Source organism: Vipera berus, assembly GCF_964194415.1.
Source record: "Vipera berus genome assembly, chromosome: 3".
Taxonomy (NCBI): Eukaryota; Metazoa; Chordata; class Lepidosauria; order Squamata; family Viperidae; genus Vipera; species Vipera berus.
The window spans coordinates 193,727,073-193,751,738 of record NC_138204.1 but is presented as its reverse complement, the minus strand read 5'-3'; the positions used below and the strand labels follow the sequence as shown (position 1 = coordinate 193,751,738).

At 39.3% G+C, this 24,666-nt stretch overlaps 1 protein-coding gene across 5 annotated transcripts in view; it reads left to right on the top strand.

Annotated features, from left to right (window-relative positions):
* Positions 1 to 1,488: 1,488 nt before the first annotated feature.
* RNF19A (ring finger protein 19A, RBR E3 ubiquitin protein ligase) overlaps positions 1,489 to 24,666 on the top strand; it is a 40,231-nt gene continuing 17,053 nt past the window's right edge. For 2 of the 5 annotated variants that reach the window (XM_081324065.1, XM_081324061.1), the window contains exons 1-5: positions 1,489 to 1,686; positions 5,039 to 5,162; positions 16,843 to 17,621; positions 21,776 to 21,984; positions 23,822 to 23,966. In XM_081324065.1, the coding sequence (XP_081180191.1) occupies positions 17,026 to 17,621; positions 21,776 to 21,984; positions 23,822 to 23,966 (950 nt within the window). In that variant the 5' untranslated portion in view covers positions 1,489 to 1,686; positions 5,039 to 5,162; positions 16,843 to 17,025. Of the gene's footprint in view, positions 1,687 to 1,847; positions 2,338 to 5,038; positions 5,163 to 16,842; positions 17,622 to 21,775; positions 21,985 to 23,821; positions 23,967 to 24,666 lie in introns of those variants that run through there. The other 3 variants (XM_081324064.1, XM_081324063.1, XM_081324062.1) reach the window with 3 other exon arrangements.

Below are 24,666 nucleotides of genomic sequence, written 5' to 3'. Positions count from 1 at the left end.
TCCTGAGAAAATGTTCAGGATAGGGAAAGGCAGAACCTAAATAGAATTAATATTTTTATGAGAAAAGCAACACAATTTCAGATCAATGTGAGAAAATACTGTTTTGAAAGTTTCTATAACATGTTCCAAAACTGATAATTACTAGTGTAACAGTATAGCTAATAACTAAATAAAATACAGTCAAGCTATTTCAAGTGTCAATTTATAATTTGCTCCTTTTTTTCTCTTCTCATCCAGCTGGGTGAGAACAAGTGATAAATAAAATTCAAGCTATAAGTGATAAGTGATAAAATAATTTATTCAAGCTGAAGGTAAGAAAGAAGAGAGAATTATTCCAATTTTTTTTACCAAGAGACAAGATGGTCCTTGGCATTCAGTATACCTAATCTTGCAATTGCAATTGTAAAGATACTACAAGATTTATTTGTAAATACATATAGAATATATAGGATCACACTACTATAAATACATTAACATAATACAGATTAAAGCCAAAGTTGCCAGGGTATAAAATATACATATTTAGTATATATTTTTAAAAGGTGAACAAATTCTAATGTAGGATAAGTAGACACGTGTACTAGGCTGCATCTCTAGTTGCATTTTACCAAACCAGAAACTGGCCTGTTAAAACCTTTTTGTCATTTCTCCATGATCTTGCCTTCCTCTCGTCCCAACCCATGAATTACAGCAATATCGCTTGAATCCTGGGAGTTGAAGTCCGCCTATCTTAAAGTTATTACGGTTGAGAAACACTGGATTAAAGTAATATTTTCCACAGGTGCCATCCATAAGGTCTGCTCCATGCTCTCTAAAATCTATTAGGCTTTGTCATTCCTTATCTTGGAAGAATATCAGGCTACCAGCCCTTACTGGGATCCAAGAAAATCAGAAAGCAAGTGCAAAGGGCCCAGCAAATTTCACACTGCCTGTCGGTTTTTTCCACCCTGGAGCAAATATTACCACACAACTTACTAGCGGGAGCGGCCCCGAAGGCCTCCGCTTCCGGGCCAGCTCGTCCTTTGTAGCCCCCTCTTCTTTTCTTGGCCAAAGATTAAACCCACAAAAGCTCCTAGCTATATTTATGCGAGCGGAGACGAGCCTAGCCACGGTCTCCGGAAGGCACTTTCTCTCTGATCTTCGCAAGAATTAAGCAGGGCTTTGCTCTTGCCCGGGGGGACCCTCGGCCGGTCGGCAACGGGAAGGGCCGTGTTCCGCGAGGGAGTCGCTTTCACCCGAGTCCCCTTCCTCCTGAGGAGCAAAGCGGAGCTGCCTGGTTCCCGAAGGGGCCCCAAGTCCTCCCCCTGGACGCGCCGCCTTGCAGGGAGAAGGCAACTTTAAGAGAAAATGCCGCCCGCGCTACCTCCCCTGCGCACCAGGCCTCCTCTTTCCTCGCCGGCGGCGGCGGACAGACACCGGGTTCAACCCCCAGGCGGCTCCGCCTCGGCTGTGAGCTCAGCGGGGGAGCGAGGCGGAAATCTCCCCCTCTGCGGGCCAAGCCCAACCCTTCCTTGCCTGGGGCCTGGTAGCCTCTCCTCCTCCCCCTCCCCTTCCTCCCCCTTCCCCGCCGCTCTCCCTCCTTTCCTCACACGCTCGCTTTCTTCTCCCCTCAAAGGCCCTTCCTGTGCGGCGCGGGTCTGCCGAGGAGGGCCCGGCCGCTTGGGGCTCGCCACCGCCGAGTTCAAGGTACCGGGAAGGGCGGCGGGAGGGATTATGCCGACGGGGCTTCGGGGGCTTAGCTGCACCGGTGTCCGGGGCTGACGGTGGCGCGGGGCGGTGGGGGAAGTCCAGCAGAAGCCGCCTGGCAGGCAGCGAAGGCAGGAGGGCTGCTCGAGCCAACGGGCGGCGGCGGTGGCTGGGAAGGAGGGACGTTTGGCTTTCGGCTCCCGGGCGCGGAGTTGGCTTAGGCGGCGGCGGCGGCTCCTCACATTGCTGGGGAGTGAAGTCATCGTGGCCATTGTCTCCCCTGAGCTGCCCGCTGGGCGGCCAGAGGGGGGACCAGCCGCGAACCGCGGGGCCAGCCTTGTTAGCCGTAAGCCGCCGGGCAGATTCCCCCCAGACCGTCCCGAAGAGGTTCCTCAGGCTGTGCCCCGACCCTCCCCTCAGAGCATGCGAGGGGGCTCTTCGGGGAAACCGAGCAGTCCCTGCGGATCGCGGGAACCCCCCGATAAGTTTTCCCGGAAAGAACTTCTCAGCAATCGACGCCCTCTTTTCCCGGCCGAGTCTCTGAGGCACCTCTCGCTTGTCTAGAAAGGAGGAGGGCGGCGTAAAGCAGCGCCACCTTAAACCGAAGCCTCCGAGTAAGTGGGAAAGCCGCGCTTCCTACAAAATAGAAAGGTAACCCAGGCCAAAAAAGGAAGTCCATTTCCAACTGACGGGGGGAAATGTTTTTTCCACATTCAGCCACAGATATTAATGGGCGGGGGGGGGCGAGACATAATAATCATTTATGTCTAGAAAGGCTGTAAGACTACGGCTTCTCCTTCCCCTCCCCCCCAAAAATACAATTACTTGAAAGGAATTCAGGTACTTTCCCAATTAAAAAAACGACGTATAACCGTCGTTGTAATTTCTTTGGAAAACTAAACTCTAATGGGCATGCTTAAATAACGATATTTTCCTGGAATTGTACCGTAACACTTTAATGGAGAAATATTTGGTGTTCAAAAGGCAAATAGATTATGACCAGCCCTTGCAATAGTTGACATTTTACTATGCTGTTAATTGAATATATTTTTCACAGGTTTAGATGGTAGTGGTTTCAAATTGCTTTACAGAGACAGGCTAGCAGAGTTGAAAAGGCAAGAGAGAGATTATGCAGTGTGGGAATTTTTAATGCTACTATTACAGTAAATGTTTTTTAAAGCTTAGGTCAAAAAAGCTGTTTCTGAAATTCAAAGGATGTCAGCATAAAATAAGGTGGAATTTTCCTTTCCTTTTCATTAGTCAACAGCTGTTGGCTATTGACTGTTCTGCTTAATGGAATTATTGCTAGCTTCTGTGTTAGGAACCTAAGTTTAAGGAAAGTACCTTCAGTGATCGGAGTATGCGTATGAGTAAGTGAGAAAATCCACATAATAGTATTGTATAACTTATTGTTGGCAGATCAACCTTACCACCTTAAAATGTAAGTTTTGGTGTATTACGTCAATTCCTCAACATAGGTCATCTTGATAGTCACTGAGAAAAGAGTAAAAGAAGTGGGTAAAAAAAGTCAGAGGTGGTTGTGCAGGATTAGAAATGTGGGAGTGAGGGTTAATCTTAAATGGTTTTGTTCCTGTCATTCTTTTTAAAAGTGACAAAGCATTGTTGAAAAATAGAAGTGGAAAGCCTGGTTCAAACCAAGTTACTGATTTGAATAGTTAATTGGGAAACTTGTAGTTGGTTTGGAGACAACCTTGCAGTAGTGATTGTTGTCAGATTGCTATAGTAGAACTGAAGCCAAGTGTGTATCATTTCTTTATTCCAGTTCCCTGTGGGATTCATATGCTTATATAGTTTAAGAGTACCCAGGAATAAACATTCTATCATGAGTCTCAAACTACAAACTAGTTATTTACACTTGTCATAATATGTTAATACAGTAATTAAATCAGAATTAGCATATTTGTAGTATCAACTCTACATCTCAGAATCCTTGTTTGTTGGTGGCATGCATAATCAGATGGGCTTAAAAAAACTGTATAATGGGGGTAAGTTGTTGACACAAATGCCCTTGAAACTTAGTGTAACTAATAAGTATAAGAACAGAATGTTAACATTCTTGGAAAAGTGGCTTTTTGTTCTGAGGACAGTGATATTGGTGGTGGGATTTAAGAAATGAAAGGTTGAGAAACATTGTCTTAAATACTTGGGATTTGTACTTAAGTCATTGTGGTCAGAATTCCCTACATAGCCTGTAAGGAAATGTAAGCAAGAATTTCTTAAGGTGGATGTTTCTGTGCTTTGTCTTTGGAACTACATTATTAAGAACTACAATACAAAAGACTTATGAAAAGAAATTAAAATACTGAAATTGTGAAGTTTGAATTGGAAGCAGTTATTTGATTACATCTCTTTTTGGAGACATATGCATTTTATTTTAAATTTGTATTACCTTCTACTTGCACAATAAATCTGCTTGCACATTTATTAAAGAGTGTTTTTAGTTGGTTAATGCCCACTGTACAATATGACTGCCCCTCCTGTAATGCTTATCTAAAAGACATGACAAAGTTAAATGAATGGGAAAGGAGGGGGGAAATGAAGCTTAGATACCAGTGTTTATTCTGGCCACATATGGAAACAGGTAGTCTGTTAGAATTATTGTCCATAGGTAATAGCTGATGGAGAACCAAAGCTGGGTGTTTGCAATATGGAGATGGAATAGTCTTTCTCTTCTCTTCCTTCATTTTGCAGCCTTATCAGGTGATTGGCAAATGGGAGAGGAACTGTAGAAAGATACAGCACATTTTCTTATCTTTTTCTGATGTGACACATGATTGTATTGTCCACATCTGTTTATGGCCTTCTTTCTCTTAATTGTTTAGCTTTTCATGGTTGTTGACAGGTATTTGCTTGATTGGATGAAGATGGCCAACTTTGCAGAAAGATAGGATTATTTTTAGGCCTCATTTTCAAACTTCCATTCTTCAAAATAATGTGAGCACAATCTGTATTTTTATTAAATGCCAAGAAAAAAAGAGGAAAGGTTTTACTTAGTGTTTATTTGAACACCAGTCATGACTTTTTCCATATTTTCAGTGTGCATTTGTTGCCTTGTTTTTACTATATTGTCTGATAGAGAATTATTCAAAACTTGAATGCTATCCAACTGGACCAATAAAGTTATTGCTTCAGTATTGTTTGGATTTTTTTTCTTTATCTGAATAGTTATTTTCACTTGCAGTCTGTGCTTGGAAAATTAATAAGGTATAGAATTTTAAAAAAGCAAACTTTTGACAGGTCCAGTAACTTGACAGTTTTTTTCTTAAAGCAATCCAAATATTTTTTAATAATAGAAGGAAACTTCTATTTTACTTCTTTGTTTTTGTTTCAGATACAAGATTTGTTAACTTAAAACACAACCAACTAATTTATTAGATGGCTGCACTACAAATTTGAGCATGATCTTTAAGATTCTATTGCTGGCTGACACATGGAGGCTTATTTCATTCATTAAGGTAATGTCTTGATTTAATTATATTAATTATACTTAATTTTCATGAATGTAGAAATATTATATTTTCTGTTTTGAAATAAAGGATATATGTTGAGTAAATGTACTTTTTCTAAAATGTGACACATTTGTGTTCAAAACACATGAAATTTATTCTCATTCAAGTTTTTTCTGTAATTTAAAATTTTTCAAGGTCTCTGATAATATAGTAATTAAACAGAATAAATGTTATTAATACAGTTTAGAAAATAAAAAATAAATTGTTAACAAAATTTTACTAACCACCTTGTTGTTCTCATAATCTCTATATAGAGCCATAATTTAGATTTCCAACTCACAAGCTAAATGATCAAAAAGCAACTGTGGTGCTTTGAGCAAGCATTCTTCTAATTCTTAAGTCCTGTACTCAAGCTTTCCTTTATATCCAACAAGAACCATGCATTTCATTCAATGCCCAAAGTGAAACAGTTTTAGCATATTTATAGGTAAATTGTATAAAAATTGTAAAATTGTATAAAAATTGTAAAAAATAAATAAAATACCTATAACCTACTCTTTTCAACCCTATCAACATCTTATCAAGTCTGGTTATAGCATTATAGGTAGTTCTTGCTTAATAACATAATTGGGCCCAGGATCTTAGTCGTTGAGCAAAGCAGTTATTAAGCATCATTGCTTTGCTCAGCAACCACAATCCTACCACTCCTGGATAGTGAAGCAGATGGAGGAAAGAGCTGCATGCCAGAGGTTTTCACCCTGAAATGTTCCTGCAATTCCATGAAGGATTTCCCTTCCCCTCTTTGCAAACATCATTCATGGGGCTACAGGAACCAGCTGAAATCTTCAGGACTTCAGTTTTGATCCTCCAGCCCACCAAGAATTTCCCCTCCTCACAAGATTTGAACTTTATTTTTGTAGCTTGTAGAAAGAATTCAGGTCCCCTCCACTTGCATCCTTCCCTACCAGTTTCTCCATTGAATTCCTGGGAAAGCTGATAGAGAAGGTCGCAAATGGCGATCACATGGTTTCAGGGTGCTTGGGAACAGGTTGCAGATGTGACCCAGTTGCCAAGCGCCCAAAATGTCAGGTCATGGCGGGCTTGGTGGAGCGAGATTTTACGAAATCTGTTTTAGTGGCCATTGTAATTTTGAACAGTTGTTAAACAACTAGTCCTAAGTTAAGAACTGATGGTATAGGATTTGCAGGTATAAGTCAATCAAAATAGAGCTGGAAGGGAACTTTGTTTTTAATCCCATTTATATCCCGCCCTTCTCCGAAGACTCAGGGCAGCTTACAATCTAAGCACAAATCAATGTGCTTAGCAATAGCCTTCATTCTAGGTATATGCCTGCTTATTAGGGCTTTCGCCCCCCCCAAGCGGCATTATAACAAAGTCAGCTTATTGCCCCCAACAATCTGGGTCCTCATTTTACCTACCTCGGAAGGATGAGGTCTTATAGTCCAACTGTCTGTTCAAGCAGGAGAACCTGTACCATTTCAGACAGATGGCTGTCCAGTCTTTTCTTAAAAACCTCCAGTGATGAAGCACCTACAACTTCTGAAGGCAAGCTGTTCCACTGGTTAATTGTTAGGAAGTTTCTCCTTAATTCCAGGTTGCTTCTCTCTTTGGTCAGTTTCGATCCATTGTTTCTTGTGTTGCCTTCTGGTGTTTTGGAAGTTGATCCCCTCTTTTTTTGTGGTAGGCCCTCAAATACTGGAATACTGTTATCATGTCACCCCTAGTCCTTTTCTCTAGACTAGTCATACCCAATTCCTACAACCGTTCTTCAGATGTTTTTGTCTCCAGGCCTTTAATAATCTTAGTTGCTCTTCTCTGCACTTTTTCCAAAGTCTCAACTTCTTTTTTGTAATGTGACCAAAACTGGATGCAGTATTCCAGGTGAGGTCTTAACTAAGGATTTAGTTAAGTATTAGTGGTACTAATAGTTCACGTGATTTTGATTCTATGCCTCAGTTAATACAAACAAGGATTGCATTAGCTTTTTTGGCTGCTTCCGCACACTGCTGGTTCATGTTTAAGTGATCTTCCACTAGGGCTCCAAGGTCTCTCTCACAGTTACTGTTTTTGAGCCAATGTTTAGCCTAATCTATACTTGTATTTTTGGTTTTTCCTGCCTAGGTGTAAAACCTTGCTTTTCTCCACATTAAATTTCATTTTGTTGGATAGAGCCCATTGTTCAAGTCTGTCAAGATCTTTTTGGATCCTGAGCTTGTCTTCTGGGGTGTTAGCTATTCTTTCCAGCTTAGTATCATCTGCAGATTTGATGAGTTCTACTTTTATTCCCTCACCTAAGTCATTTTTGAAGATATTGAAGAGTACTGGGCCTAAGATGAAGCCTTGTGGTACCCCACTGCTTACTTCCCTCCATTTAGATGTAGTACCATTAAGTACCATGAAGGACTAGAGGGCAGGTGCTTTAACAGAAGGCATCCTTCCTAGGCCCATCAGGTGATTCTGTTTAATGAATGGCACCTGGAGCATGCCAATTCTGTGTGTGTAGAAAATGTAATAAAACAATTCCATATAAAATAAAGTATTATCCAAAATATCTTTCCCTACTGTCAACTACTAAGGACCTTCCAGTCTAAAAACACTACAACAAAGAACTGTTTTTGTCACATCTAAATGAGGTTAGCAGATATCTTGACTTTAATGGGCAGACTAAGATGCATGAGAGGTAGAGATAATGAAAAAGCTGTCCTCTGGTTTCTTGTTTCCTTCATGTTTTGGATAAGTGCCCACAATCCTTCTTCTGGCTTAGACCATGTCAGGTAGGCAGATGCAACTGATATGACATCTTTCGAAAAGGTACCAACCCAAGTGATGTCAACCTATATAGGTAACCAGTAACACCTTGAATAGAACCTTGGTGGTGCAGTGGTTAGAATGCATTATTGCAGCCTAATTCTGCCCACAGCAAGGAGTTCGATCCTGACCAGCTCTAGGTTGACTCAGCCTTCCAGGCTTCCGAAATTGGTAAATTAAGGACCAAGATTGTTGGGGGCAATATGCTGACTCTGTAAACTACTTAGAGAAGGCTGTAAAACGCTATGAAGTGGTATATAAATCTAAGTGCTAGTACGGATATACCCTCTCCAAAGTAGAGATTATTCTACTGAATTGATTAATGCAAGCCAGTAGGTGAGCAGCTGCATTTTGTGCCATTTGCAACTTCTGGGTCATCTTCAAGGGCAGTCCCATATTGAATGAATTGCATTAATCTAAGCTGACCCAAGGGCATGAGTCACTGTCTTCTTCATGACAATAGTCTGAGTCAGTGTCTTTATCATCATCTGCTCCAGGACAAATTTGAAATGGCTGAGCAACTGAAACTGCCAAAGCATCTTCTGGGCATGGCTTCCACTTGCTATTCTATCAGGATCTTAAGTCTGAAAGGACTCCCGGATCAAAGTTCTCTTTGAGAGGAGTGCATCCCTATTAACAGTAATAAATGGAACTTCCATGGAACTGGTTGGATTTTCTCTTAATAACATATCTATTTTGCTGAGTTTCTGTATGATTCTATTCCACCCACCAGTTCATCACAATTTTCAGGGCACCGAGCTAAGATTTCTATTGCATTTTCTGCTCAGACTGCATGCCTCAATCTGTACTCTGAATAAGAATGATGTACATGGCCATCGGGCCTCTTTAGATATTTAGGGTTTTGTTGTTGTTTGTATGATTTATAAGCCACCTGACTCTTCAAACCTCTGAGCATCTTAAAGAGTGTATTCCAAAGAGTTTCTCTAAAACTTTTAAGAAGTGATTGAAAATTGTTTAGGATAGCTGAATTTATTTCCTGAAGAGCTTTGTACCATTACCTCCTTCAAGACTGACAGTGTCATCCCTCTTTTAAAGGTGCATTTGTCATTTTCTCTATCCATGCTGTACTTTCTTTGCTGGTCATTTATATTAGATAGGGACATGAATGTAACATTCAGATGGCTGGACTCTGTCCACTTCTTCAGTTGTCACATGTTCAAAAAAAGTGTTCATATGATCTTACCTCAGCCATCTCTTGAGATCCCTGTTATCCAACATCAAACTCATAACAGAATGTGAGCAATTTTGTCCAGCAGTAGGATCTTCTGGACTCACATTTCTGAAAAGAAATATCAATGGGAACAGCATAGAGACATATTAATGCTTTGTCACAGAGTAGGATCAGATATGAGCTTTTTCTAAAAATAAAAGAAATTACTGTGTTATCATCTCCCACGAGGCTTGTTAAAGTAGCCAAGTTTTAATTGGTCTCTTGAATCCCAATAATATCGAGACTAGTTGAACTTTTAAGGGTAGAGGGAGCTTGGTTGGGAAGGGAGTTTGCCAAGGAGGAAAGGTATACTAGCAATACCCATTTTCATGCATGTATGAGATCTCGATACAAAATATCACTACTCCTCACCTGCCTTGCTATTGAGGGTGATGATCTTATCTACCTTCCCGGCATGCCTCCTGTTTGCCAGAAGCTCGCTACTGCTTGTGGCTGCCTAATCTTCTGGTTTTCTGTTGAGCCACATATGTGGTGGGGGTGCATATTCTCTTTTGAAAACACTGGAAGCTCTCTAGAGCTGGTCCTGATTAGCTACCACATCTGAAGATAGATTATTCTTGGCTATTTGTTCTAAGATGTCAGTTTTAAAAGAAAATCCAAGGTATTTGAATTACTTAGTTTGGTTGTTATCAATACTACCACTTTTCCAATAATGGCATCATATAAGATTGTTATCAAAGTAGCTATACTCTGATCATTATAATTGACAATGAGGCCATACTCTTTGTATAAGGGACAAATTTATTAGAAAGAGCTGTAGGTGATTTTCCAGTTGCCTGACATCATGAGACCTAAGAATTTTTCAGAGCTAGACGATTTTTACAATGAACAGTGAAGAAAACTTTCAAAAGCAAGTATAAAAAAAATATCATAGAGTCCGAAGGAAATTTTTGGAACCTCTTATTTTTTCCAAAGGAAGTATTTCACTCAAAGAGTGTATAAATCTCTTCATCTACCTTATTCACTGGTTTTTTTTATTTTGAATCTTGAAACAAGTAAACACAAATATAGTAATAAATATGCATTTTAATGTATAGAAAGTTGTGTTTAACTTTGTCGCATGCAGAAGTTGTGTCACCTTCTGCTACTCGGGAATTCATCGAAACATATAGTTTGACCAGGGATGTTTAAATATAATAATAATAATAATAAGTTGGAAGGGACCTTGGAGGTCATCTAGTCCAACCCCCTGCTAAGGCAGGAAACCTTATACCATTTCAGACAAATGGCTCTCCAGTCTCTTCTTAAAAACTTCCAGTGTTGGAGCATTCACCACTTCTGGAGGCAGTTTGTTCCACTGATTAATTGTTCTAACTGTCAGGAAATTTCTCCTTTCTTCTAGGTTGCTTCTCTCCTTGACTAGTTCCATCCGTTGCTTCTTGTACTGCTTTCAGGTGCTTTGGAAAATAGCTTGACTCCCTCTTCTTTGTGGTAGCCCCTGAGATATTGGAACACTGCTATCATGTCACCCCTCACCCAACCGTTCCCTATATGTTTTAGCCTCCAGCTTTCTGCCTTGTATTTGCAGCTATACTATCAACATTTCTTTATAGCAGTGTTTTTCAACCTTTTTTGGGCAAAGGCACACTTGTTTCATGAAAAATATCACGAGGCACTCCACCATTAGAAAATGTTAAAAAATTTAACTCTGTGCCTATATTGACTATATATAAAGTAATTCTCTTGAATAGGAATCAAATAAACACAAAGAAAGTATTTTATAATTACTTTATTATGAAATAGTAAGTAAACAGAAATATGAAAAATTATAAAATACTTTATTCAGTGCGCAACCTGGGCCTGTTTGGCTGAACACAAAGCTGATATTCTGACTGGAATCGAAGAAAGACACACACGTAGCTCTTCGTCAACAGCTCTCAGTTTCTCTCTGTATTTAGTTTTTATAGCAATCCGGATGCGGTCTCTCTGCAGTGCCGACTCCCGCCGAGTCCTGGTCTCCGTCCGTCTCCTCCTGCTCCGGTCCTCCTGGTGACTCGAGTCGCGACGTCATCTTCTCTCCGCTGCTGCGCACACTGTGCTCGGGCGGGAAGGAAGTCGGAAGATGATGTCCTACTGTGATAGGTCCAGGCTGGAGTCTGGACCAATCACAGCCCGGACATCAGAAAAGTGGAGGGTGTCCCCTTGAGGAGCGCCAATCGGCGCCCCTGCTGGCCGAGGGCGGAGTCAAAACCCCACCCCCCCATACCCAGGACACAGTCCGGCGCCCGCCTAGTGGGCGAAAATTTGACATTTTTTTAAAAAAATCTTTCGTGTGCCGCGGAACAGTGGTTGAAAAACACTGCTTTATAGAACACTATCTTTGACTGCCTCAACAGCAACCATTTCTCCTGTGGCAGGAATTCATTTTAGTTGTGTTGCTTCCAGTGTGACCATTGTAAGAAATTATTGGGATTACAGTACATAACTCATTTTTCCTTTGAACATAAAATATGTGATACTCATATATACTACAGAGGTTGCTTGGGCTGACAAAGCTGAAATAACCTTCTGTCCTAGATGAGAATGTTATTTTTCTGTGGCTTGTTTGAGTGAATTTGCAAAGGTGAGCTGGATTGTTCTTTTTACCAGAAACTACATTGTTTCAAATGCTCCCCACTGTAGAATTCTGAAGCAGGGGTTTAAAGACAAGACTGAAACAATCTATAGTAGACTATTTCTTAATTATTGATTTAGCAGCATCTGACTGTAAATAACTCATAGATCACTTGTCTATATTCTTTTTCATAATCAACACTTTCCTTATAAAAGTAATTTCTTTTTATGTCTGATCACATGCTTTCCAATCCATGTGTTTTAGGTTTAATAGTTATAGTCTGAGCCATTTCCTGTTTTTCTGCTGTTATGCTGCCAGGAGTAGAAACTGACTGGTCAGCCATTTTTAAAGACCTTACAAGTAATACTGTACTGTTAATTGTGAACAGAATTTCTAATGATTGTTTTGTCTTTTAATTTTGAAGTGTTGCTTAAAATGGGATTCACTAGAAGTGCCAACTAATAATCTTAAAATTAGAATAAAGTAGATGAGAACAAAGAAGCCTGATTTTTGTTAAAAGTATTCTTTTAACCTCTGAATGCCTAATTCTTTGTTAGTATTATTAAACTTCAGACTTTTTATTTGTCTGGCAGCCTCAAGTTCAAAAGCGTTTGTTATGATGAATGTGCAGAATTTGTAGCTTGCTCTATCCTTTATGTAGTAATCATACCCGGTGTTAATAGTAGACTACAGTAGTTGAGTACACAACCATCTTCCACCTATTTTTTTCTATGCACAGAAAAGGTAAGAATGTACTTTTACAGCAGTAACCTGTGTCACATAATAATTGAGCTACATTATTATTAATAAATTAGCAATTTAATAAGAACTAACAAATCAGCAATACAAAAAAGCACAAATAAAAACAAAGCATTATTTAAACAAGCCAAAACAATAGTATAATGCTATACGAGCTGGTGTAAGAGGTTGTACATGAAAGTTCACCAGAGGTCTTCAAATAAGTTGGATAATCATCTCTCAGAGATGCTTAGTGTCATATTCTCCAAGCATGGGGTTAGATTAGGTAAAGGTAAAGTTTCCCCCGCACATGCGTGCTAGTCGTTTCCGACTCTAGGGGCCGGTGCTCATCTCCGTTTCAAAGCTGAAGAGCCAGCGCTTGTCCGAGGACGTCTCCATGGTCATGTGGCCAGCATGACTAGACGCCAAAGGCGCACGGAATGCTGTTACCTTCCCACTGTAGTGGTCCCTATTTTTCTACTTGCATTTTTTACGTGCTTTCGAACTGCTAGGTTGGCAGAAGCTGGGACGAGTAACAGGCGCTCACTCTGTTACGCGGCACTCGGGATTCGACCCGCCAAACTGCCGACCTTCTGATTGACAAGCTCAGCGTCCTAACCCACTGAGCCACCGCGTTCCTTTGGGGTTAGATTAGATAGCCTCTAAAGAACATTCCAATTCTATAATTCTGTAAGACTAATATTAAAATCAAAGACAGAATCAAGTTAGGAATAGAGCAGCCCTGACTTCCTTCACAAGACAATTTCATAAATGAAAGACTTGGTTCATTCTTCTTTTTAAGAAAAAATCTTGCTTTATAATAGCTGGCTGTTGAGTGTTTCTTAAATTGCAATTTAATAATTCAAGATTTTCTTTTAAATTAATATCTAGATAGAAGAGCTTGCAAAGCTTTCTAAACTTTTTATGTATTGTAATTTAAGAGTATTCTAATATCAAATAATCTCAGTTCATATTAGCCAAAGGATTATCACATACTACTGAAATATGCTTAGCCTGAGAACTGTGTTTCTTTGATCTATACTGCACAAGTAGAGAGGTTTAGCTAGTCATAGAATTCAATTGCATATGATGTTTTCAAGCTGTTTACATAGAGCGGATATATAAACTGTTCATTTGAATTGCTCAAAGGATTTTCCAATCATTTAAAAGAACCTGGGGTATATAAAAATTTAAATATTCAGACAGTTGCACATAGTAGATTTTTAAGAGAAGGGATATCACCATTTTAAATTTTTAAATCACTTTAGCAAATATACTGAAGTAGAATACTATAAAAAAAGAATCAGGTTAGTTGCATTCTGTAAATCGCACCCCCTGGCTGCAATTCAAAACATGTCCTCACGGGTTAAGATTGGAAATAAATTTGGCAGGAGAGGAGAAAATTCTGTTGTATTTGCACGGCATTTGATTTATCCACCAATTTGAAAGATAAACTTTTATTTCAAGGATTATCTGTATTATCTGTTTGAACTCAACAAATAGAAGCATAATATTCAATTACCTTCTGCTTAATTTTTTTTTCCTAAGGGGAAAAATTATTTGTTGTTTTACTAAAAAAAATATATGACATCACAGGGACATTGTATTTCATAAGTTACAATCCATTCAACGTAGTTCTTATTGAATAGTTTCTATTAATGTGCAAGCATTTATGTTAACTAAATAACATAACACGGTTGTTTAGTTATTTAGTATAGGTGTCTACCTTTCATGTTCCTTTTTGTGATGGTTGACCTTTTGATTTTTAAACTGATTTGAATAATGGTTTAAAATTTTGTTCTTTTGCCTGTACTAATTTCTCAATATTTACATTGGTTTGAATTTAAGTTTCCTAAATAGGGACTCATATTTACAAGATTCATGTTTTGTAACACTGTTTAAAAATAAATATCTTAAAATTGTATCTGCTTTTCTTTTTGATCTATTCTAAGGGTTTGAGCTGATTCAGGCTTGTTTGTATTAATACAGTAAAATTATTCATATTTAATCACCATATAAAACAGCAATAATAAACCTGCAGCAGATTTATTAGCCCATCTTAACTATTTTAGCTCCTAAACTCTTTTAGAACTTTTTCTGCCAAAAGACAAGAATAATGTTCTTTAAGTGAATATACCTGGTTAATGTTTATCCTTTTTACTTAATACAGATGCTAGATATCTTAACTATTGTTTAGGAGTTCCACATGGTTCTCTTATACCCCTCTTGTTTAAATTCTTCCAATTTGAATAAAATTATTTTTTCACTACAGCAGTTTCAGATCTCAATTTAATTCTAGTTATTCAGTTCTTTAGCTGTAGAATACAAAGAAACATGTTTGGTTTTGACTTAATCTAATGCAGGGGTGTCAAACTGCTGGCCGGATGCATCATCAGGAAACAGCACCCACCCCATTGCCAGCAATGGGAGAAAAGCTCCGAGACTTGAGTTTGACATGTCTGATCCAATGTATTAAGTGAATTGTTGTGATTTCTAAAGCAATTATCACTTAGTAATTGTGGCTTCTGCTGCATTGAATTTGAACAGGAACATTTAAATGCAGATTCTTCTTAAAATTACACTTTGCCTGTTAAGAATCAAAATAATTGCATCATCCCATTTCTATGGAAGCCTTTCTGATTTTGTTTCAGGGACTCTAAAATGCTGCATGTTAAGATAGTAATTAAATGTCAACATTAAATGTATTGTGTATGAAGGGGTCTTTTAAAATGCAACTTTAAATGGGGTGTGTGTGTGAGTGCAATTTATTCCTGAAAATATAACAAGCCTTCATGGCTTACAGGCTTAAAATAAGTGCCAAATAGCTTTTCTATAGTCGTGGAGATGTTCTCGCAGGTTGAATCTGGTTCCTGCACAAAATACGATTTATCTATTATTGCTTTTGTAATTTCTTGGCTATAGTATGGAAGGATGTATTATGGTAGTCTCCTCCCTTTACTTCTGAACTTCAATTACTACTACTGTAACAATTGAACTATTTGGAAGTTTAACTTCTTTAAGTAATCTATTGTATCCCAATGCAGGGAAACATTTTCTGTTATTTTTAGGTGTAAGAAGTAAAGATTAATTACTGTTTTAGATTAGAAGCATGTTGTGTCTTTCTTAGAATTTCTAAATTACCTTCCTTCCTCCATAGATAGAGAATTAAACTAAACATTTGTTCTTCACAAATTCATAGCTGTACATTTTTATGGTTTTGTTTTGGAAGGAGTAATAGAAGAAATCAGTAGTTTAATTTTTTTTCACTATATGATAGACATTTTAGATGGCGCTATTAAATTTATTTCTTGTACATCACTTTTTCCTTATAATGATAGTTTGACCTGAAAAGCCACAAGCCAGAAACTAAAAATGTACACATTACTTTGTGTAAGTTTGTGGAAAATCTTTCAGGAAAGCATCACCTAAAAAAAACCAATTATACTGTCAAAAAATCTCAAATAATGCAGGGCACAATTTCTGGAATTCTTTCCATCCTCTTTATCAAATACATCTGTATTTTATTCTGTCTCCGCGTTTGTTTCTGGTTTCCTATTGCATGACTTCTAAGTGTTTGCTAATATGTGGGTACTGGTAAATGAAAGATAGGCTACATGTGTTCTGCTTTTGTCCAGGTGAAGGGTTAAGCAGGTTGGGGGGCGGGGTAGATTGAAAAGCTGCTAGGCTTCTGATCCATTGCTCAACTGCCTGTCACATAATAACACATTAGGAGATTTTTTCCCCCCCAAGTCTTCATTTTCTGGTTTGCACCAAACTTGGTCCCATTCTGTTCAGTTTTGGAGAGAAAGCTGTGGCAACCCACTTTCATATCGTTACCAAGAATACTGCATTGGTGCAGTATTGAAATCTTGAAGATGTCTTTAACTTTAGGCATATCGCCAGAACACTAGATATTTTTTTTATTTTAATTAATGCTGCAAACATTTCCCATTTATAAAGTTTAAGAAATGTCTCCCTGGATTTTTTTCTTCCTCTGATAGCGATTGGCAGTTCACTGGTTAAAAATCCTGAAAAGGGAGAGCAACCTTTTCTTACAAAATAGAACAGTACCTATATATGTTGGCCCAAGACTATAGGTTTCCTTTTTAAAAATGACAACTGGGAATCTGGAAATTTCGTTTACTTGCTCTCTTGCTAATTGACCGAAATGCAACAGGTGGATGAAGCAAACCAGATGTAGTTGAATATTAGGTAATTGTAAAATGAATAAGCAGACTAACACCAGTCCTTTGCAAATAATGGGTCTGAATGAATGGGGTGTCATTTTTATGTATCTCTTCCATCTTTTTCAGAATTGCTGAGGAGCATTTTGAGGTGGATTACATATTGTGAAGAATTTGCTGAATGAACAAGATCTGACCATGCATAACAAGACTTAAGCTGCCTTTCCTTTTGTGACTTAAATATGCTGCTTTTCAATAGTGCTTTTGTCTTTACAACGGTCATAGCTGCATGTATTCTTTGATCCGTTTCTGATGAATGTTATGGCCATGAGTTTACATCGGCAAATGGGATCTGATAGGGACCTGCAATCTACTGCCTCCTCTGTAAGCTTGCCTTCAATTAAAAAGGCCCCAAAGAAAAGAAGAATCTCACTGGGATCTCTCTTTCGAAGGAAAAGAGATACGAAACATAAAGCCAAGGATGCAAATGGTGGTGTTGATGGGATTGCAAGTATTGAAACTATACACTCAGAAATATGCCCAGACAAGAACTCTATTTTATCTGCCTATATGTCATCAGACAGTGGAGCTGCGATCTGTAGTAAGCAGACGGGAGACTTCATAGAATGTCCCTTGTGCCTTTTGCGGCACTCTAAGGAGAGGTTTCCGGAAATAATGACTTGTCACCATAGATCTTGTGTGGATTGCTTGCGTCAGTATCTCCGGATAGAAATCTCAGAGAGCAGAGTTAATATCAGCTGTCCAGAATGCTCTGAGCGATTTAATCCCCATGACATTCGACTAATTTTAAATGACGACATCTTGATGGAAAAATATGAAGAGTTTATGCTTAGACGGTGGCTTGTTGCAGACCCTGATTGTAGGTGGTGTCCTGCTCCAGACTGCGGGTAAGTGATGTGTTTTTGTATCCATAGCCCTGTTTTATCTTTTCTTGATTATTAAATTGCTTGTACAGTATATAATGTCTTGTTTACCAGAGTGTTTTATTTTTTATTTCAGGTTTTTGTCTCTTGACATTCAAAAATAGTTTGTTGTTACTTTAATAGCAGAAAAATTAGAGAATTGAGAAACAGATTCCTATCTTCTCCTATCTTCTCAAATGCCAGTACCTCACACTCCAGAATATTAAAGGGGGTTGTCAAGTTTTAATGCAGCCTCCAAAGTAGGTAGCTTTCAATGCAGATTGTTAACTTGGTGCATTCTGGAGGAAGGTCTTTCTACACTAAGCACATAAAAAGGGATTTGCCTCTCCTGTACTTCATATACTGTACCAACCCACCTCCTCATCTGTGTGGTATTTTAGCTTACCTTTAGTGCTTAAACATTTTTAACTTCACATTTTTTATTTTTAAATAGTAAATTTAAAGTTTTTTAAATATAAATTGTGAAAGTTGGCATAATTGTAATTGGCAACAAAAAATTCATATAAAAGAGCCAACTGTTAGTTCTGAGTAAAAATGTAAGAGATCATAATCTGCTTTTTCCTTAATGTCAGAGGAATTTATTTAAATATTAAACATATTACATATTGTTGCAACTCTTTTTGGTCTTAATTATATAATTTACCACTTAAGAGGTTTTTTTTAAAAGAACATGTTTATCTTCACCAAGTTCAAACATACTATTTAGGTTTTAATCTACACATTGCATTTTTATTAAGAAACTTGTTAATCTAACCCAGGGATCTTCAAACTTGGCAACTTTAAGACTTGTGGACTTCAACTCCCAGAATTCCTCAGCCAGGCATGCTGGCTGAGGAATTCTGGGAGTTGAAGTCCACAAGTCATAAAAGGGCCAAGTTTGAAGACCCTTGATCTAACCTATGTTAAAAGCACATGTAAAGTCCAGAAGCGCCATATGATCAAAGGTACCGTATATACTTGAGTATAAGCCGACTCGAGTATAAGCCGAGACCCCTAATTTTACCCCCCAAAACTGGAAAAAGTTCTTGACTCAAGTATAAGCCGAGGCTGGGATCTGCTGTTCTGCAAGCCTCCGCCGCCGGCGGAGGCTGGATCCGCGCTCTGCAAGCCTCTGCCGCCAGCAGAGGCTCGATCTGCCATTTTGCAAGCCTGAATACACAGGAATACCCTGTGTGGCCGCGGCTCTCGGGGAAGCCCTGGCTGTCCGCTTCCTCGCTCCACGCTGCCATTCGGGGCCCGCGCGTTCCCCGGGCAAATCGCGGCACCCAGCAGGCGAGGAAACACGCCCGCTCCAGTCGCCCCCCCTTCCCTCAGGAGACGCGAAGCAAGTGACCGCCCGGAGCTTACCGAGGACTTGCGCGCGGCCGAGGCTTCGGTGCTTCCAGGATCGCGCGCACCTCTCCCAAGCCGCCGCCGTCCGGAGACCTGCCGAAGTTTGGGGAGGTTTGGGGAGGTGCGCGCGCACCTCCCCAAACCTCCCCAAACGTCGGCAGGTCTCCGGACCTCCGTGCCCTGCCTGCCTGCTTCTTTCCACTGCCTGGCTGCCCTACGATGTAACCCACTTCATGATCGAGTGCGACGCCTGCAAGGACTGGTTTCACGGCAGGAAGGGGATCTCTGCCCTAGAGCGGGAGGGGGGAGGGAAAGGGGGGGGAGGAAAGGCCCGATCGCTTTGTGTTACCTGCCGTGAAACCAGTCCTTGCAGGCGTCGCACTCGATCATGAAGCGGGTTACATCGTAGGGCAGCCAGGCAGTGGAAAGAAGCAGGCAGGCAGGGCGCGGAGGTCCGGAGACCTGCCGACGTTTGGGGAGGTTTGGGGAGGTGCGCGCGCACCTCCCCAAACCTCCCCAAACTTCGGCAGGTCTCCGGACGGCGGTGGCTTGGGAGAGGTGCGCGCGATCCCGGAAGCACCAAAGCCTCGGCCGCGCACAAGTCCTCGGTAAGTTTTTTTGTTCACTGGAGTATAAGCCGAAGTGGAATTTTTCAGCCCAAAAAGTGGGCTGAAAAATTCGGCTTATACTCAAGTATATACGGTAAGTGTAGCTGAATATGGAAAGAAAATTCTTGAAGCTGTGTGAAGAAGTATATAAAATGTGGAGTACATTGATAACTGGGAAGGTTAGGATTTTTAAATACAGAATGACAAAGAATACATTTTGAGATTGAATAGAGCAATTAAATTACATTCATATCCATGCTGCCTATATTTTGTATACCACGTTTCTCTTCAGATAATCATACTTGTTTCAAAATATTGCACAGATCTGCAATTATGTGCTTTTATCATTTGTGTATGGTTCTAATACCACATGTGAATTTATTCACAGAATTTCATTCACATGCACACAATTATAAGAGAACTTGTTAATTTGTTCCAAAGTATTGTGGTTCCTTAATATTTTATTTTGATATAACATTTAAGGCAAAATCCTACTACTGTAGTGTAGATAAAATATAATTGCTATCTAACACATTTCAGATAAAGACATTTATAAATAATAATGCATGTATGTATGCATTATTGTTAGTATGTTGAACTGTGTAATATTTTCATAGAACTTTTAATTAAAGTTCAACCAATAACAATACCAGGTATGCCTGTATGAGAATTCTCAGTTTTTGGTTTTATTTAGCCAGTGGCATCTACAGAGGTTATGCAGTCACTAATATACAAATATACTGGATTGTCATTGACAAGGCTGAAGTTGATTGCAGACAGTCCTTGATTTATAACCAGATTTATAACCGCAATTGGAATCTGTTGATAACAGTCCATAAAACATGACCACATTGCTTAGCGATGACCTTTCCTGAAGTCCTGGTTACAAACACTGAATCCCCTGGTTATTAGGTGAGGCAACTTCCGGCCAGCTTCCTACAAAATTAGTGAGTCCCAGGCCCACAAGTGGATAAATGGCTGTTGCTGAGTGGGGAAGGAAGGTGTACAAGGTGAGAGGAAGGGTGAGGGTAGATATGATCCGGTGCACAAAAGCTATGGCATGAATTGGTAAAGATGTGAGATATGCAAGAGCCGTGAGTCAAGGAGGATGTAAGTAGGTGAATGAGAGGCACCACATGAGTTGGAGAAGGTGCATATTTGTGTGAAGGGTATGCAAGAGGCATGCATTGGTGAGAGTACATGAGAGGTGCCATGTGAGTTGGTGAGGGTGTGAGGGGTATGCAAGAGGTGCTGTGCAGGCCAGAGTGGGTGAAAGGAAGGTGCAGCGAACGTCAGGGAGATGTATGAAGGTGTGCTTGGCTGGGACAAGCAGAAGGGCTACGGGAAGGTATGTAGATGAGGAAGATTATCCCGGTGACCTGCAACCTTCCACATTGACTTTCTGGGAATGTTGCAGATTGTGATCATATGTTTACAAGGCCCTATGTCAACTGGTCATAAATGCAAACAGGTTGTCAAGCATCCAGATTTCAATCATGTGATTGGGAGGGTGTTTGGGGGATTGAAACTCCAAGGAATGATCATAGCCACCATTCAATGAGCCCTTGTATTTTGGAATGGTGCTGACCATGGGTGTGTGTGGTGTGTAATTTCAAGAACAGGTCATACGTTTTTATGAGCCCCTCATTAAGTGAAGACTGTATTTCAATTTATTTTATTTGAAACAATAGAGTTGGATTCAATCTTGCAGAATAGCACAGTGATGCCTGTTACTTGAAGTTTGCTAAATTCTACTATAGGATCTAAGCCTAAAATATACCATACAAGATTAACTAGAGCTCTATAAATGTTGTTGTGTTTCTACTTTTATAAAGGATGATGTGTCTTAATAGCAACTCAGCTATTTTAATTAGCAATATGTAGAACTGAGAAAATCACAGCGTACGACAATATCTGGTTGACTTTGGCTGTTTTCAGAAGAGTTAAGAAGAAAAAAACTAGTTAATAATGATAAGACACTACAAAGAAATTCCAGGCTTAGAGAAGACTAGGGATTTGGGGAAATCTTAGAAGAAGGCAGTTCTTGACTATTTATACATTGTTGCCAAGAAAACATGGATCTATCCACATAATTGCCAGATGTCTAGAATGACTTGAGGGAGGCTTTATCTTAGTACAGAGAATAAATACTCTTCCATCTATTTTTGAATATTTAAGGTATGCAGTCATTGCTTTTGGCTGTGCAAGCTGTCCTAAACTTATGTGTGGGCGTGAAGGCTGTGGAACTGAATTTTGCTACCACTGTAAGCAGATTTGGCATCCTAACCAGACTTGTGATGCTGCTCGTCAGGAAAGAGCACAAAGTCTACGTTTGCGAACCATTCGTTCTTCATCCATTAGCTATAGTCAGGAATCTGGAGCTGCAGGTATTTATTCTTTCGATCTAAATGTTAGAAATATTTTTATATTATATCTTGAGTTGCTAGATTACTCATCAGTTACTGACCCTGAAAAAAGGAAGATGTAAATCTTTTCTTCCGTATGTTGATATTAATGCAAAATTGTACAGTTATGTAGAATGTACTGAAATAATGTGCTGCTAGTATTTGGCATGGTGGATATAATTAGCTTATGCAATCGGTGAAAAGATCTGACTGCTGATAGAACTCCTGGTCTGAAATGTCTAGTAACAGACCACACACTGGCTGATTTCAGATGTTAGGATAAAACACATGGTTTGCTTAGTTTTGGCTTATCGTGTTGCATAAATCCAGCATGAAGGTTTATAAAACATACTTTCTGATTCAGAACAAGATTGCAAAGTTTATGTTAGCTCCCAGGCACCCCTAGGTTTTGCACAGCATAATAGTAATCATATTCAACAGGTGAGGCAAGACGAAGATTCTACTGGAGGAAATGTTTTCAGCCTTAAAATGTGTGGCTGAATTATCTGGAAGGCTTAAGGCATTGGCTTTGTCCACTAAACTCTGCCAGAAGCTGAAAAGAAAACCACTTTATAGTGGAGGTATATGAATATCAGGCCTTTTTTCCTCCACTCTTCATTTATTATGTGAATCTAAAAAATTATGGTTTCTTAATGCCCAAATTTAAGTTTTGTTATGGGGGAGTGAGTTGTTTAAACTATAAGAATAAGAAGGAATTTGAAGAGATAGAGCCTATTATAGCTGAGATAAGGAACCACTAGACACACAGACTTCTAATCTAGTCCCTTGATCTGTTTATAAGGTAAAACCCAGATTGTTGGGGGCAATTAAGCTGACTTTGTAATAATGCCGCTTGGGGGTGTGTGAAAAAGCCCTAATAAGCAGGCATATACATAGAATGAAGGCTACTGCTAAGTTTGTAAGCCGCCCTGAGTCTTCGGAGAAGGGCGGGATATAAATGGAATTAAAATAAATAAAGGTAAAGGTTCCCCCGCACATGCGTGCTAGTTGTTTCCGACTCTTGGGGCCGGTGCTCATCTCCGTTTCAAAGCCGAACAGCCAGCGTTTGTCCAAGGACGTCTCCGTGGTCATGTGGCCAGCATGACTAGATGCCAAAGGCGCACGGAACGCTGTTACCTTCCCACCGGAGTGGTCCCTATTTTTCTACTTGCATTTTTACATGCTTTCGAACTGCTAGGTTGGCAGAAGCTGGGACGAGTAACAGGTGCTCACTCTGTTACGCGGCACTCGGGATTCGACCTGCCAAACTGCCGACCTTCTGATCGACAAGCTCAGTGTCCTAACCCTCTGAGCATACTCCCACTTAAAACATGAAAAGAGGGAGTAGTTACTTTGTATATAACTCAGCAGAAGTTCTCTATGAAGAAAAGGAAATAAGACATTAAGAGAATCTTTTGTCTATGAATGAGTGAAAGATGGGAAATAACCTGAACTGAAACTCCCTTCTAAAATCGCTATTAATTGATGTTATCTGGCCTGACTGAAATAGAATGAGAAGCATTTTTTACTGTTTTGAAAGAGGGGTTTTTTCATGCTTGCACTATCACCTTTGTAACTTTTATGCTTTTACATTGGATATTGAAAAATCTCATCAGAGTAGTTTTGCATTAAATGATTGAGTATTATTTTAAAGCAGAATAATTTGTAAAGTTCTGTGTAATGTCTATATTTGTTTTATTTATGTACACTTAATTACCTTTCTGTACTGGGTCTTTCTTGGTTTTGTTGAATCTCTGATGAGATATTTTTTCAGTTTTTATTTTTCTAGGGAGTAATATTGCTATTGTATTTTAAACAGCTGATGACATAAAGCCATGCCCCCGCTGTGCTGCTTATATAATAAAGATGAATGATGGAAGTTGCAATCACATGACCTGTGCTGTCTGTGGTTGTGAATTCTGTTGGTTATGCATGAAGGAGATCTCAGACTTGCATTACTTAAGGTATATATGGGAAAGAATTTTTTTTTCTGGTAACAGAAGTTTAACATGCTTTTTATTCCAATTTGTAATAGAAGCTACGCTAGGCTAATTCAAAACTGCTATTTTTCTGAAGTTAGATAAAATATTTATTTAGAAAACTTTTATGGCTGCCCATTTAATACATAACTCTAGGCAGCTAACAACCAATTTACAGCTTCTCTCCCATAGCAACTCTAATACCAAAGTTAAAATAATTCAGTACAAAAAAGTTTAATAGAGGCAACATATTTATTTAAAATATTTGTACAGTTGTCCATTTTATATCAGGCTGACAGAAATATATATGTAATATTGGGTTCTTCTAATATCCTCTCCCTAATGCCTGGAGAGAAAGCCAGGTTTTAGCAGCTTGCAAGAAGATGCAAAAGGCCAAGGCCTCTAAGTCTCTTAAATCTGTTTTGCATAGGCATTTAGTAAAATGAAGCATGGTGGTTTTTGAGGATTTTGTGTGTATTAAAGTGCTGTATAGTATGATGAGCAAATGCAGAAAGGCCCATCTATTTATAGCAGAACATACGCAAATAACTTCCTGCAGGGGAATACGGTACGTCACAATACTTTCCCTTCGAATTCCTGTTCTGCATGTTCAGAGAAATCTTTTGCAAATTAGTCATTCTTCCTGTTAACAGACTATGGCAATGTTGAGGTCATGGGGTAGAGC